Source organism: Siphateles boraxobius, unplaced genomic scaffold (genome assembly GCF_051911475.1).
Source record: "Siphateles boraxobius isolate OS27281-9 unplaced genomic scaffold, OSU_SipBor_1 50, whole genome shotgun sequence".
NCBI lineage: Eukaryota > Metazoa > Chordata > Actinopteri > Cypriniformes > Leuciscidae > Siphateles > Siphateles boraxobius.
This window is the reverse complement of record NW_027509142.1, coordinates 1,679,553-1,695,645: the sequence shown is the minus strand read 5'-3', so window position 1 is coordinate 1,695,645 and position 16,093 is coordinate 1,679,553. Positions and strand designations below refer to the sequence as shown.

Sequence of the window (16,093 nt, the reverse complement as noted above, 5' to 3'; positions counted from 1 at the left end):
AAACAGTAGACTAAAAGTCTGATTAAATATCTCATCTTTTTTTGACAGATTAATATTCAAATCCAATTTGGCTAAACAAGTTAAGTATTTTCATTTTTGGTGGGGATAAAAATTCTCAAACAATACTTGTTTGTTCCCAGTACCCTTATCCTTGGTGACTATTTCAACTGTTTTCTTTTACAAAGAACTACTGCTCCAAAACAGTATTATCAACATTTTAAATGGTGCCATGGCTTCCAGAAAGAGTCTCTCTGGAGAAACTGGTGCAAAGACAAAGGAATGGTGAGTCAGAGTCAATGGTTTGGTTGGTCCATTTCACTGAGCAGTGGCCAATTTCAGCATTTGCTATTATTTGTAATTTAGTTATTTGATCACTCTGCTGTGCATAATAGCAAGAAACAGATTAATAATTTAAAAAAACAATCTCAAATTGCTGTTTAGTTTCAGTCAAAGTGAATCTCCTAGACTCCGCCATGTTTCCATAAAGAGCCATCAGTTAATGGATGACCCAATAAACATCAGTTCAGGAAACACTTCTGCTCATGTGAGGTAGGGAGAGTCTCATGACAACTGGAGCAACAGGTCTGACTGCTCAAGGATTCCAGACTCTTGCTTTCCTCTTGCATAAAATGCATTTCCTTGCTAACTGTCACCATCCCGCTAGCGGGATATCTAACTTTACTTCGCTATATTACTATTAAATCCTAATCTAATTATGACAAACTATATATCGTTGGAAAGGTCTAAGACTCCTAAATAGATAGTTTAGCGCTGTTTTTTTCTTACAAATTATGAATGAACAGTAATATATGAATTTATGACAAGAGTGCGCATCAAAAAAATTGACTTCATTACAGGAGTTTCTGACCTTTGTCACAAAAAGTCGACGCACACACTTTTAATAATTGAAACTTTGGTTTTTAATGCTAAAAGTTCATAATAAAAACTAATCTAGTATTTGCAAATAAAAAAGATAAAATTTTATTTTAAAAAGTAAAGTAAGAAGTCCTCTGAAAAGTATAATATATATTAAATATATATATATATATATTTTTTTTTTTTTATTATTATTATTATATCACATTATTGTAGTAGTTATCATAAATCATTTGAAAGCCACGAACTCATAATTCATCCTGTGAAACCCGTTTTAAAATTTGACGTTGCGTTACCATAGAAACGGTATTTTTTTATTAGGCCCCTCCCCTTTTGGGCATCATCTTTCAAAATTTATTATCAAAACCTTTTCTAATCTTGACAAAACACATATTGTCAGAAAGGTCTGAGTCTCAAGGTTCCATATTTAGTGACAGAAGTGATATTTGGATAGAAATTTATTAATTTCTTATTGCAGAATGCATACAATTAAATTCAATGGAATTCAATGGCACCCGGTGGCTATTTTTGTTATAATGCTTAAACAAAATCTCATGGGAACTTCAATGTTTGTGATATCAACTTTAAATTTGGAACACAACTTGGTTAGATATATAGCTTTTATTTTATAGTAATTTTATAGTAAAAAATATTTTGTAAAATATTTATTTTATATTAAAAAAATATATATTAATAAAGTATATTTGATTTAGTGTAAATTATAACTTCCATAACTTTTTCATACTTTAATTTTGTTTCACTTCAATAATAATCTGCTGATTGTTTTCTTTAAAACAAGCCCAAACTTAGGTCTATATTCCAAAGCATTTTTGAATTACAACCATTTAAGTTTGTATAGTGCATTTTAATGTCAATTATCAAAAGGGGGGGGGGGGGGGGGGGGGCAGTTAAGGGGTTAAAATTCAGTTCCTCAAGTATGATGCTTTTGAAACTTTTTGACTTCATGACAATATTTGAAGGCAACCCATGTACATATATTTCTAAAATATATCAGCTTATTTTTTTATTTTTTTACAGATGTGGAAATATATCAAGCGTAGCGTTAGTTCTGGCAGGTCACGTTAGTCAAGCTCCACGTCTACCTATAGGAATATGACGCCTATCACTGTACTCATTTATAAGCTTCTTCAGTATTATCAGCAGCTATCGCGTTTCTCAGGAACTAATTACCCTACCCCATCTAATTACCCTACCCCAGCTGCTCCTCTCATCAGTCAGGATTTGCCATTCTGATTCCCCTTGAATCAGAATTAATTCTCAAATGTTAATTCTAGAATTATGCTGTACTTTAAAATCTTGAATTATTATATCTGCATACATTCATGTTGGTTCTGTTCTGTTTACCCTAACGGGGGTTATTGCTGCTCTCCCTGCTCTTATCCATGCTAGGCTGCATGGATGCACAGGGAGGTCTCGCCCAGAACGGAACCATACCACCAATCCAAACTGTATGCTAATTGCCAATCATATTTGACGATAGTGGTCCTGACAGAAACCATATTAAATTAATTAAAAGATCCATAATTAATTAAAATAATAGAGGGTTCACACTTTTTGGCCAATACATTTGCATTACATTCATTTTCAATTTGTGATTACAGGATAAGACATTTCAATTTCTACTCCCTAAAATATTTTAGAGCCTAACATAACTAGAAAAATGTATATACATCAGACACACTAAATGCAAAAGTTAACAATTGTAACTTGTCAATTTTTTTTCAATATCTTAGATAAATTATACACACGATCTGGTCCAAAAGTAGATTCCACTTGATTCATTTAATCAGATTTTTTTTTAAAGTGTCTTTGGTCAAAGTGTCCATTTACAATTATTAGAATGGAATTTATGTTTTTTTGGGGATCTTCCCCAAAAGTGTAAACATTGAATGATCTTGATCCCTTGGCACCATTAAAACTTTGAGGGCCGTCCGCTCAGAATCAGCAGTCTCCTTCTATCTCATCCTATAGCGAGAGTTTAGGGCATGGCTACTGTAGCTGGTGTAAGGTTTTTAGCCGGTGTGGGACCATGGCTGACACATTGTACATGTATATGTTGGAGTATGATTTTAAATTTAAAATGCATACGTGATGAGTTGGGAGTGAGATTGTGTTGATTATAGTGGAATTACAGCAAAGCTCAAAAAGTTATTATTCAAACTATTTCACCTCTCTGATTTAGGTCTCAAATCGTGAGTTTTCACATAAAAGCATATGCAGTCCCAGTCACAGGACAGGCCAGTTATGCAATGGATACATTGTTTGCATAAATTATTTAGAAATAATATATACATATAAATGCATATTCTATGGGAGCCAGGTTAAATGCATAATAATGGTTATTGCATTTTTTATGTGGGCCAGACCCTCCGTCACCCCTCATATAGCATACTGGTAACTTGTACCGCATATTCATTATTAAGAAATTAATTATTAGCTGTAAATGAGGATGATAAGAAATCCACCACTTCTTGTCATCACAATGAAAGTCAGGGGGGTTCACTGTTGTATCATTGCTTGGTCAAAACATGTTGAAAATAACCTTCTTCAAAATATCTTCCTCAGAGTTCTTCAGAAGAAAGAAATCATACAAATTCTGAACAGCTTGAGGGATTAATTGTTGTTGTTTTTCAGTCTGATTCAAAGTGAATCTACTTAACCCCGCTGTGAGACCATGAAGAGCGAGCAGTCAATGGATGAACCATTCAATTTCAGTTCAGGCAACTCTTCTGCTGATGTGAGGTGTGGATAGACTCATGGTTTACAGCTGGAGGTGTCTGAACAGTAATGTGAAGATTTAAGATGACAAATACTCACATTAATTCAATTTGTAAATTACATGCCTGATTAAATATTTACATGAAATCTTCCCACAACCACAGTATGAATCAGGAGGAATTAAAGTCTTCCACAAGAAGGCAGTTGGACATTTTCAAGGAATGTGTTTTACCATATATAAATCCAACTAAAAATGACATCCCTCCAGAGACACGACTATGGGTGGTCTTTCATATAATTGGTTTTCAAGGTTAATATCTTCATTTTATGAACAAATGTGTCCACCAGCTACTTTAAGTCCTACAATGCATCTTATCCTCGTGGTCTGCAGCAGATTGGACAGTTCTTGTTTTGAGATGTTCCTTCAAGATGTTCCTTCCACCGAGGCATTTGCAAGTTCTCTTAAAGTCCCCTGTAGTCAATAATCGTATCCCTTAAAAGTCATCTTTGATCACCAAAGTGATATATTGAAGCGTTTTTCCTTGAAAATAAATTCTTCATGCCTTAAAATAGCTTAAATGTAACTCTAAACCCTTGTTCATTTAGTATAGATGGTTCTATGAATATGCAAATTCCCGCGCCACCACTCACTCACAGCAGCTCAGAGATCCACTCGTTGATCTGATTGGTTACAAGGTTGTTTGTGACGTAAGAAACACCGGCTATTTCAAACTGCGTTTTTGAGACTGTCTATGGTTCACTGCAGTTTTAAGGACAAATACTCAGCAATGGTGTAGACTTATGAATTTGCACATGGTTTGCCTTAAAGCATATTAAAAACATTACATAGGCATACAGTATAAACAACATTAAAAACTTGATTTTCACCACAAGGGGGCTTTAAACAGCTGATGTTCTCAAACCACTTGTAAGCATGCACTCCCCAAACACCCCAAGCCCCCCCCCCAATCACACACACACAATAACTTAAAATGCTTACAAGTGGTTTGAGAACATCAGCTGTTCTTCCTGTCTCCCTGTAGCACTGTCTTAAGCCTGTTTTATGCTTCTGCGTCAAATCGACGGCGTACCCCCGCAGACCCCTCTGCGTCGCCGCGAACCTTTCCGCCGTAGCTTGACGTGCACCTCCAAAAAATTGTAACTACGCGTCGAGGCGACGCAGACCACAAGGGCAGGGTGATTGGTCAGGTGCACCGTGATGCAACTCAAACTGACGCAGAACCATAAAACGGCCACGACGCCGTAGGAGTGACGGCGTGGCTACGCCGTGTAGTTGACGCAGAAGCATAATGAGGCCTTAAGGCATCTTAAATTACAAAAATCGCTGCCTCCTGCTGCAGGACTATGGCATGTTAATGCAGGTGATATGGGACACTGGGCATATTTTTCCTGGTCTTTTTCCTGGAGTCAGTAGAAATGCATCTTTAGTGCTCTAAGTTATTGGAACTCTGACCCACTACTTGTCTACTGTTAGGGATGGTTTCCCGGACAGAGATGAAGCCTAGTCCTAGACTCAAATGGCTTTTAAAAAAATTCTGCTTTCCCTGTCATTGTTTAAAATAGTCCTAGACTTATAAACGTTTTTTGTTGTTAAATTATGTGTTGTATTTTATTTTTTTGTTGAAACATACTAGTTTAGTATTACTATTTTGAAGTGCTGAAAAACAATAGATGATCTAATTATGAACACAAATTACTGTACATTTATTGTAATTCCCCTGCAAAAGACAAATGTCCTTTTTTTCCAACCCAAATTAAAATATAAATAAATTAGGCACAGTGTATTTTTGTATCCGTGTTGACATACTAATTTGTGAAAATCATCATCTATCTAAAGAAAAAGAATAAAGAGCTGAAGAGGTCTACGAGACTGCTGAGCCCAGATTACCCTGAATTCTCTAAAAGAGAGGAGGAGGAGGAGGAGGAGGAAGGTCATAAAACTGATTACCCAGAATTCTCTGAAAAAGAGGAGGTGGATGATGAAGACAGTGGATTCAGACAGGGGATTCTGAAGACACTGCAGGTCCTGAGGAACAGGAACCATACCGACATCACTAACTGTCACGACACACACGGGAGATAGACAGCAGATCCAAGTGCAGTAAAGATGTTTTAATGGGTAATCCGTAAAGCGTAAATCCAGTCCAGGCAAAGGTCAAATACCGTGTAAACAATCCAAATACAAAAATAACAAAACATAAGGAACAATCAGGAACAGACCAAGAAGTGTCAGACATAACAACGACTCCGTAACACATACTTCTTCTTCTTCTTCTTTTGTTTTTTATGGCGGTTGGCAAACCAACTTAACGGTGCATTACCGCCACCGACTGGGCTGGAGTGTGAATCAAGAGATATTGGAACTTAGAGAAAAAAAAAAAAAAGAAAAAAAAAATTAAATCCTCTTGGCTAAGTCTATGTCTCTCAGATACTTAATAACAAAGTGATAAGTGTTACTAGATGTTTTCCCTAATAAACCTTGCATTGTGAAATTATTCTGATTGATTATTCTGAGAGACTGAAAAAGCTGGTTTCTTTCTTGACTGTATTTTGTGCACTGAAATAAAATATGCTCCACAGTTTCTAAATGAGTACAATGTTGGCATTTCCCTGTTGGATGTTTCCCTATTAATTTCAATGAAGAATTGAGCCCTGTGTGTCCTATTCTTAACCGTGTAATTATACTTTCCTCTCTTCTACTCCTACACTCTATCCTTCCTATACCCACTTCTGGTTGTATATTATATAAATGTCTCCCTTTATCCTGATCCACCCAATACTCCTGCCATTTTGATCTTGCATATGCTTTAATTAATATTTTAGCTTCAGTTTTGCTATATGGAACTTGTAATATTCTATTATGTTTTAGTGTTTGTTTTGCAAGTTTATCAACCTCCTCATTCCCTTTCACTCCAACATGTGCAGGTACCCAAAGAAACCTGATTTTTAAATCCTTTACATTTAACTTATGTAAAACCATACATATTTTATGAATTATATCATTTCTTATAGATTTCCCAGATTTCATGCTTTCTAAAGCTGAATAACTATCAGATATAATCACGGAGTTATTTAAATCATTTCCCTCTACCCATTCCAGGGCCAACAAAATTGCAACCAGCTCTGTTGTGTATACTGATAAATTATCTGTTATTCTTTCCTGACATATTACCCCATTCTTTGGAATATATACTGCTGACGCAGCATGTCCTGTCTTTGGATCCTTGGAACCATCTGTAAATATAAATGTATATTCAGAAAAATGCATATCCAGATAACAATTAACAATATCCTTCACTGCTACTTCCTTTGATTTATTTTTGATTTCCTTATGAATGCCTAAATCTACATCTGGTATAGAGAAAAACCATGGAGGAATAGGAGGGACTGAAACCGTTGAACAGTACTGTAACTTATGTAACCCTATATTCTCAGCTTTCACATCACCAATCCACCCAAAACTTCTGTAATTGGACTTACTGTGTTCCCAGCAGTCTTTTAAGATAGCTTTAGCTGGGTGGCTATCAACTTGTCCCCTCACATTAACCCAGTATGCCAACATCAGTTGCATCCTTCTGATCCTCAAAGGCATCTCATCCATTTCCACTTGCATAGAAGACACTGGGGATGTTTTAAAAGATCCACTACATATCCTTAAAGCCTGAGCTTGCATGACATCCAATGCTTTGACATTAGACTCTGCTGATGACATATATGCTATACACCCATAATCAAAGACAGACCTCATTAGTGCCCAATATATATTTTGTAATGATGCCCTGCTTGCTCCCCATGCTTGTCCTGATAGACATCGTAGGATATTAACAATCTTTTTACATTTATTAACCATTTTTTCCAAATGAATCTTCCATGTCAACTTTTCATCAAACCACATCCCAAGAAATCTAATAACCTTCACTTGCTCAAGAGGCTGAGTGTACAACTTTAAGGATACAGGTGTGATCTTATGCTTTTTTGAAAAACATATGACTTGTGTTTTAGACACTGATAATCTAAATCCCCATTTATTTGTCCATTTTTCCACTTCCTTAATTGCATCTTGCATTTTTGATTTAACATACAATTCATTACGACCTCTAAACCATAATGCTCCATCATCAGCATACAAGGATTTCCCAATTTTCTGGTCAATATTTGAGAATATATCATTAATCATAATATTGAATAATAATGGGCTACATACACTACCTTGTGGAGTTCCATTCTCAACTATATATATACCTCAGATAATTCTGCACCTACTCTTACCTGTATATTCCTATTAAACAAAAAATCCAAAATCCAATTGTATACTTTACCACCAATTCCTAATTGTTGTAATTTAATTAATAACCCTTCTTTCCAAAGCATATCATATGCCTTCTCAACATCAAAAAATACTGCTATTACCACCTCCCTATTAGTCTGTGCTTTCCTAATATCTGATTCTAAACATATTAATGAATCCATTGTACTTCGTCCCTTACGAAACCCACTCTGATACGGGGAAAGAAGGTCATTGCTTTCTAAATAATGAGTCATTCTATCTGTAATTATTCTTTCCATTATTTTACACAACTGCGATGTTAATGCAATTGGTCTATAACTAGATGGGTCAGATGGGTTTTTCCCTGGCTTTAAAATAGGCACTATAATTGCATGTTTCCACACTGATGGAAGCTGACCAATTTCCCAAATTTTATTAAAAAAATTTAGTACTATTTCTAATGTTTCTTCTGTCATATTTGCTACCATTTTATAACATACCATGTCTTTTCCTGGAGTAGTTTGTTTTGCATTAAGGACTGCTTTTTTCAATTCAAACATATTTAAAGGTACATCTAATGGATTTCCTGAATGTCCTTTCTTTTCTAAAACATCAGGGAAACTTTCTAACATTTCCCTTCTATTCACTTGTGCTTCCTTAGTGAGGTTATCACAACTATGCACTTTCTTAAATGTTTGAGCTAAAACTTCAGCCTTTTCTAAATTAGTAACTGCCACTTTATCACCACTATTTAATACAGGTAATTCATAATTCCTTCTAACTCCTCCCATCCTCCTTATCATTCCCCATATATCAGATAACTTCACATCCCTTCCTATACTATTACAAAATTTCCTCCAAAAGTTGTGCTTTTGTTTCTTAATTGTTTTTCTAACTTCTGCCTGCTTTCTTTTGTACTCTATCAGAGCATCCTGAGAATGATATTTTTTAACATATTTAAAAGCTTTGTTTCTTGCTACTTTACTGCACTCATCATTCCACCATGGTACATTCTTACATTTCCTATTTCCTTTACTTTTTGGTATTGATTCCTCAGCTGACAATATTATTTCATTTACTAATACATTATTAAACTCATTTATTTCTATTTCTTTAATCTCATTAAGTTTAAGACATTTAACTGCACAAATGATCTGAAAAAGTTCCCAATTCGCATTCTCTATTTTCCACCTTGGAATATTTTTAATCCTTTCTTGACACATCCCTGATCCAACTTTAATTATAATAGGGAAATGATCACTACCTATTGTAGTTTCCTTATCTACATTCCATGTACTAATACCTGCTATTATACTGGACACAAAAGTTAAATCAAGTAATGATTCAGTATTATTTATACAGTTAAACCGCGTTCCCTCTCCATTGTTAAGACATACCAACCATTTGTCATCGATATACTCTTCTAAAACTAAACCATTTGCATCTGTACTGTTGCTACCCCATAACGTATTGTGTGCATTAAAATCCCCACACCATATTACCTCACCAAGTGGTGATCCCAAAATATTTTCCAAATTACTACCCTCTATTTTCCCACAAGGGTTATAATAATTTATTACATCAATAGAACCTTTACTAGTCCATATCCTTATTGTAATTGATTCCTTCTTATCATTTATTTTAATAATTTCATAGCTTAAACCATTTTGTATGAACGTTGCTAATCCTCCCCCTCTACCATTCTCTCTATCTCTTCTAACTGCTGAATATCCCTTAATAATAAAATCTAACTCTGATTTCAACCATGTTTCTTGCACACATATTATATTTGGTTTCTCTCTTAACTCATCTACATATTTCTTAAATTCTTGGCCGTTTGCTATCAAACTTCTAGCATTCCATTGTAGTATGCCAACATTTACCACCATTTAATCTACACCAGCACTGTGCTGGGAAGACTGAGTATCTGTACTTAAGTTATCCCTAACTGTTTCCCAAACCATTCCTTTTATCCCCAAATATTTTTCAGCTGCTTTCACAATAATTTTAATCCTTTCGGTACGACTCGTTGTCTGTGCAGAACAATTGATAATTTCAACCATAAAAATCACAAAATCATGTTTGCTGACAACTAAATTGTCTTTCCTTGTCTTTCCATCATCTTCATTTATTATGTCATTTCCAATGCCCTCCCTTTGTTGTGGTATTACATTCACTCTGGGGACTAGCTTTACTGCTTCAGAGTAGCTAATGCCTTCAGTTACCTTGATCCTTTGTACCTCTTTGTCTCTCTTACTAAATTCACAGCCCTGATATGCTGCACTGTGCTCCCCTCCACAATTGCAGCATTGATTGCGAACTTTGTCACATTCATCATAATCATGTTCTCCTCCACACTTACTACACCTCTTCTTTCCTTTACATACAGCCGCGATATGCCCAAACCGTTGACATTTATAACATCGAAGTGGTGGAGGGATGTACAACTTAACCACATAACTCATAACACCAACAAAAACCTTATCTGGTAACGTTTCCCCTTCAAACGTAAGCATAACTGATAAGCTGTCGCAAATGTCTCCAAATCTCTTAGTTTTGAGTCTTTTGGCTTCACATACTTTAACATGCTTAATGTTTGCCATTATATCATCTGTTTGTACATTTACCGGAATGCCGGTAATGACTCCTCTAACTAACTTTTTATCATTAGCCTTTGAACATTGCACTAGTTTGCCATGAATTTTACTCATCTTAACTGCTCTTTTGAGTTGTTCTTCGCTTTTACAAAATACCAGTAGTTGTCCATCTCTTAATATTTTTGCACTCCTTACCTCTCCAATTTCTTTACTTAGACCTTTTGTAAGTTGTATCGGATTCCACTCTCTGAACGTGGTACCTTCTTGCCCCAACTTAACAAATACCTTAAATTGTTCCCCATCATCCTTTAAAGAAGCCCTTTCACCACATTCTGTTGTATTATTCTTTTTCTTTTTTTTCTTTTGATTAACTTTCCACTCTTTGTTACCCTCGTTGTCTTCCAATTCTCCAGTGTTCCCCAACTCTCCTGTCTCACTACCTACTCCGTCACTTCCTTCCTCCATCTCCTGACCATTCCCAGCCCAGCTGTTGCCATGATCCACCTGACACGGAGTCAGTTTCCGTTTGTGCTGACGTTCACCCGTCATCGTTCCGCCGCGCGCGCACGAGAACCTGCCCTGTTTCCCTCCGTAACACATACTGACACAGACATGGAATATATACACACACAGATCTAACAAGACTAACAATGAACAGCTGGGACAATGATTACAGGGAACAGCTGAGTGTAATGAACAGTGATAAGTGAAGGACAGAATGCTGGGAATTGTAGTCAATGTGAAGGACACCGTGAAAACGAGGATCCCTAGTGACACCCGGGGAAACACAAACCAGACACTGTGACACTAACACACTATGGACCAGTAAGAGCTTTAAATGAATATAAATATTTATTCTCATGTTAAAAATCTGTATTACTGGCTTGTGTGAAATACAAATGGAGTAATCTAACAAAATGCCCAAACTGCTTTTATCCATTAAAAATGAAAGTGAATGGCAACAAGGTACAGTTGTGATCACTATTTTTGTGTATTGTATCAGAAAAATAATAGATTGTTATGTTAGTTAATATATGGATGGAAAATAGCAATTTTTCTTTTCGTCTTTCTCTGTTTACCAGAACATACCCCTTTCTGTCTGGTACAACACAAATCTACAGTAAAGGAAAATTTCCATATAATTAATGATGAAATATATCAAATCAAGTAAACTCAATACCTCTACATGAGATCTACACGGAGCTGTACATCACAGTGGGAGGGGGAGGAGAGGTCAATAATCAACATGAGGTGAAACAGATTGAGGCAACATCTTGGACACCAGTGACACATGAAACGCCAATCAAATGCAATGACATCTTTAAAGCCTCATCTGGAAGAGCTATCAGAACTGTACTGACTAAAGGAGTTGCTGGAATTGGAAAAACAGTCTCTGTGCAGAAGTTCATTCTGGATTGGGTGGAAGAAAAAGACAATCAGGATGTTCATGTCATATTTCCGCTTCCTTTCAGAGAACTCAATTTAATAAATAAAAAGAATACAAGTCTGATGGAACTTCCTCAATACTTTTTTATGAATACAAAAGAACTGAGAGCAACAGACTTTGATGACCTCAAAGTCCTGTTCATATTTGATGGACTGGATGAGTGTCGACTTTCTCTAGATTTTCAGAACAATGATAGCTTGTTTGATGAGACAGAATCAGCCTCAGTGGATGTGCTGCTGACCAACCTCATCAAGGGCAATCTGCTTCCTTCCTTCCGTTTATTGCTGCTTTATTCACACTTCTTTCAGATATAGAAACAAAAAGTAGCATCACAGATTTACTGAAGAGGGAAGTAGACAAGGCTTTACAGAGTGAAAATGGACACTGGGACCTTTACCTCCTCTTCCTTCTGGGTCTCTCACTGGAGTCCAATCAGACTCTCTTACGAGACATCCTCGGTACACAGACAGAAAGCAGATCTGACAGCAAACAGGAAATAGTAGAGTACATTAAGATGAAGATCAAGGATAATCCCTCTCCAGAGAAGTCCATCAATCTGTTCCACTGTTTGAATGAACTGGATGATCATTCACTAGTTCAGGAAGTTAAAAAATTCTTGAGCAGAATGGACGTCATTTATTTCCTTAGAATCAGTCTTTCTCCTGCTCAGTGGTGTAGCGACAATGACTTGTTTTGGGGAAATTATTAGCTTAAATGGGGAATAATATTCATCAGATCATGAATATTCATTGTCTACATACATTAAATTATCCCAAATAGGGAATAGACTAAACCTCACCGTATATGAACAATTAACACGATTGTTCGTATTAATTATTAATATAGGTCGGTAAAATCATATAAATTATGCGAGTAAATTTTGATATGATTCAAGTTCAGTTATCACACAACCTGTCCGTCCAGCGGACGTGGAGGAGAAGACTTCCTTTATCACAATTTACTAGCCGGTACACAACGAAAACACACTTTCCTGTGGCCAAAAGGAAGGATATTTTCGTGTCAGGCACTTTAGATACTTCAATAGTTAAACCAAATAGAGCTTGGAGCTTATATCGACATTTTCAGGGTCTTCAAGTATGGAACCATGAGACAGATTCAATTCAAAGGATTATGGAATTTAATAAAACAAGACTACAGATTACATAAACTACTTAAAATCACGCAGGAGTAAATATGCATAGGAAAACAAACAATTACAACGAAACAGAAAATGATGGCAATACGAAATATTGGAGAGAGAAAGTTAGAGGGTGAGAGAGAGAGAGGGAGAGAGAGAGAGAGAGAGAGAGAGAGAGAGAGAGAGAGAGAGAGAGAGAGAGAGAGAGAGAGAGAGAAAGAGAGAGATCTTCTCAGGACAGAACAGTTCAAACAGTTACTTCAAAATGAGACCCAAAGGCTTTTTAGGAAGTTCTAGACAACCTTAAAAACAGCATTCTATTTTAGATTATACTTGCATTGATATGGCCCCTTTTGTGCAGCTGGTTTGAAAGGAAACGTAGGCTGAATGTCCGAAGTTTCGTTCGGACGGAGGTAGATGCTGCGATCTCTTCAGCTCGTACGACAGATGCTTAATCTTAAATTCGTTTCGTTCGTGATGGCACTGAACGAAGGAAAACTATCGACTGAGGTAGATAACGGAAAGAAAACTTAGATTAAAACGAAATTTAGAAAGCAAACGAAGAGCTCCGGTTGGAGTTCTTGTTGAAGAAGGGAACCTCTCTGTGGCGTAGGACTGCTAGCACAGAGGAGACATGGCGCCCCTGCTTTTGAAGGCGCTCGAGACACGCCTTTCGTACGCGTCTGATCCAATCGTTTGGGAGGAGGCATGTCGGCAAACCTTGTGGTTCGCGAAGTACACGCCTTCGGGGTCATGTGCATAGAAAATTACAAATTTAGTAATAATACACTTCTAAACTAGGATTAATAAAGTATGCCTAATATTGCATTTTGGGTTAGTGATTCGATCTTGTTCGATTAACAATAATGAGATACTGTATCTTTTGAACATAAGTAGTTTGGTGTCTGTAGTTACATGGTTATTCTGATCACTTCTCTTAAAGTCTACAGAGTTGTAATCTGGCAAAGAAGATCTGTTCAAAACTGGCCTCAGTTCTCAGCTCAAACTCTTCAAGTCTGGAAGAGCTGAACCTGAATTACAACAACCTGCAAGATTCAGGACTGAAGCTACTCTCTGATGGACTGAAGATCCTCAATGTAAACTGCAGACTCTAAAGTAAGACGTTACTCAAAGGTTTTTTAAATGTAATATTAAAGATCCAACACACCTGCCTGGAAACACTGTAAAACCTCTAAAGACTGCTGAATAGTAATCCTTTAGGTGTAGGATTGGGCACCCCTGCTCTACACCTTCTCTTTTTGTGTATATATAGCTTACATATTTGTTACAACCACTAATAGTTTATTTGTTTTTAATGTCAATACATCAGTCAAACACTAACAATTCACATATTTCTTTCCAGCTGCATTTATCTATGTTGATCTCTATGAAGGATTTTACTACTTGTGCAGACTACTTTTGAGAATTGTTCATAAGTTCAGCTGAATTGCTGTTAATATATATATTCTCTACAGGCTGTGTAAATGCAGTATTGGAGAAGGTTGTGTTGCTCTGGTTTCAGCTCTGAGATCAAATCCCTCTCACCTAAGAGAACTGGATCTGAGCTGGAATAAACCAAGGGACTCAGGAGGGAAGTTGCTCTCTGATCTATTGAAGGACCCACACTGTAAACTGGAGAAGTTATTGTGAGTGCTGCTGTATTTACAGATTTTTGAATGACAACTAAGTCATTTCTTTATTTTCTGTAACAATTGGGTCTAAAAGTCTGAGACCGCAAGTAAAATGGCATGCTATATGTCTCTAACCATGTACAGGGACAACATTAAAAAATAATGAATAGAAAAACATGGTTAAGATTGTGTGTGAGAGAGTGTGGACCAAGATAGCCCAGTGTTTGACCTTAACACAAATAAGTGGCTGCAATGGCAAAGAATCTTTGATAAGAAACGTTTTGCACTGGTGTAAATTTTATGCAAACTTTCTCCTCCATGTTTCTAATTTTTAGCAGCATAAGATAGTGTATTTTCAATGTCAACATGGAATGCAAACTTAGCGGTAGTAATGTTATTTACATGATTATCAGGTTTTGTATATATATGGCTCTATATAGTTTGTATCATAGTTTAAGAGTGGGTGTTTTGGTATGTTTCAGTACTTGCTATATTGCAGGGGGAAAAGTAATGTTCTACCAAAATAAATGATACTCTTTAGATTATTATTAAAAGCAGCTTTTTTTAAATAAATCTGCATTTTAACTTTGAAGAACATACATTATACTACATCTATCAACATAAATTGCATATCTAACTCGACATATAACATTTGGAAGGTGTGTATCACTTTTTAAACAGCTGAGCAGCTAAGAACACTCATTCAATCTCATATGTTCTAGGCCACTATCTGTATGTTGTATATGCTATGTGCGTCATCAGATATGAGATTAACCATGGTGCATATGCAGGCTAACCTGTGGTTGGTAAATAGTATGGTTAGGTTTGTTTTAAACAAGAATTGTTACATCTATTACAAGTCACATGACCAATGTCACAAATGCACTTATTTGAATAGTGATCTAGAAATAAGTCTTACATTTTTTTTTTTTACTTTTAAAAGAGCCAACGCCTTTGTTTATTTTCAGCTTTTTCTTTATCAATATATTAATTATTTTTCACATGAACAATTCACAGATTCAGTTCAGTATACAAGTAAACAATATTTTCTAGTTGTTCAATCTCTTCTCGTAGCTCTCAGTTGTTCACATTTCATGAGTGTGTCCTCCTCATTTAGATCTCCAAACACTTGAATGCCCTTTTTGTACCAATATTGTGTTATCCCATCTCTTAGTACCTCAGGAAGAGCTGGTTTGCAATGAAATGGAGTATTGTTGTAAACTGGTAATAGCATTTACATTTTTATTTATCTCAAACCCCAATTTACAAGTGTGTCCAATAAATGGGTTATTAACCTCCTTCTTGACACAAATCAGAGGAATAAATAAAGCCTTGTCTAGAGGTATTTATCCTGCATGATATTTTTCGATTTGCATC

The 16,093-nt window shown here is 36.1% G+C and overlaps 1 protein-coding gene and 1 long non-coding RNA gene across 2 annotated transcripts in view; both read left to right on the top strand.

Annotated features, from left to right (window-relative positions):
* Positions 1-204: 204 nt before the first annotated feature.
* Positions 205-5,554, top strand: LOC143712715 (uncharacterized). Its single transcript, XR_013195050.1, has 4 exons — positions 205-282; positions 3,532-3,639; positions 3,780-3,840; positions 5,480-5,554. It is a non-coding gene; the product is annotated as an uncharacterized LOC143712715 (long non-coding RNA).
* A 5,891-nt stretch (positions 5,555-11,445) lies between these two features.
* Positions 11,446-16,093, top strand: part of LOC143712661 (uncharacterized) — a 33,121-nt gene continuing 28,473 nt past the window's right edge. Inside the window, exons 1-4 of the mRNA XM_077204598.1 lie at positions 11,446-11,466; positions 11,692-12,202; positions 12,256-12,505; positions 14,561-14,731. Coding sequence (XP_077060713.1) covers positions 11,446-11,466; positions 11,692-12,202; positions 12,256-12,505; positions 14,561-14,731 — 953 coding nt within the window. The remainder of the gene's footprint in view (positions 11,467-11,691; positions 12,203-12,255; positions 12,506-14,560; positions 14,732-16,093) is intronic.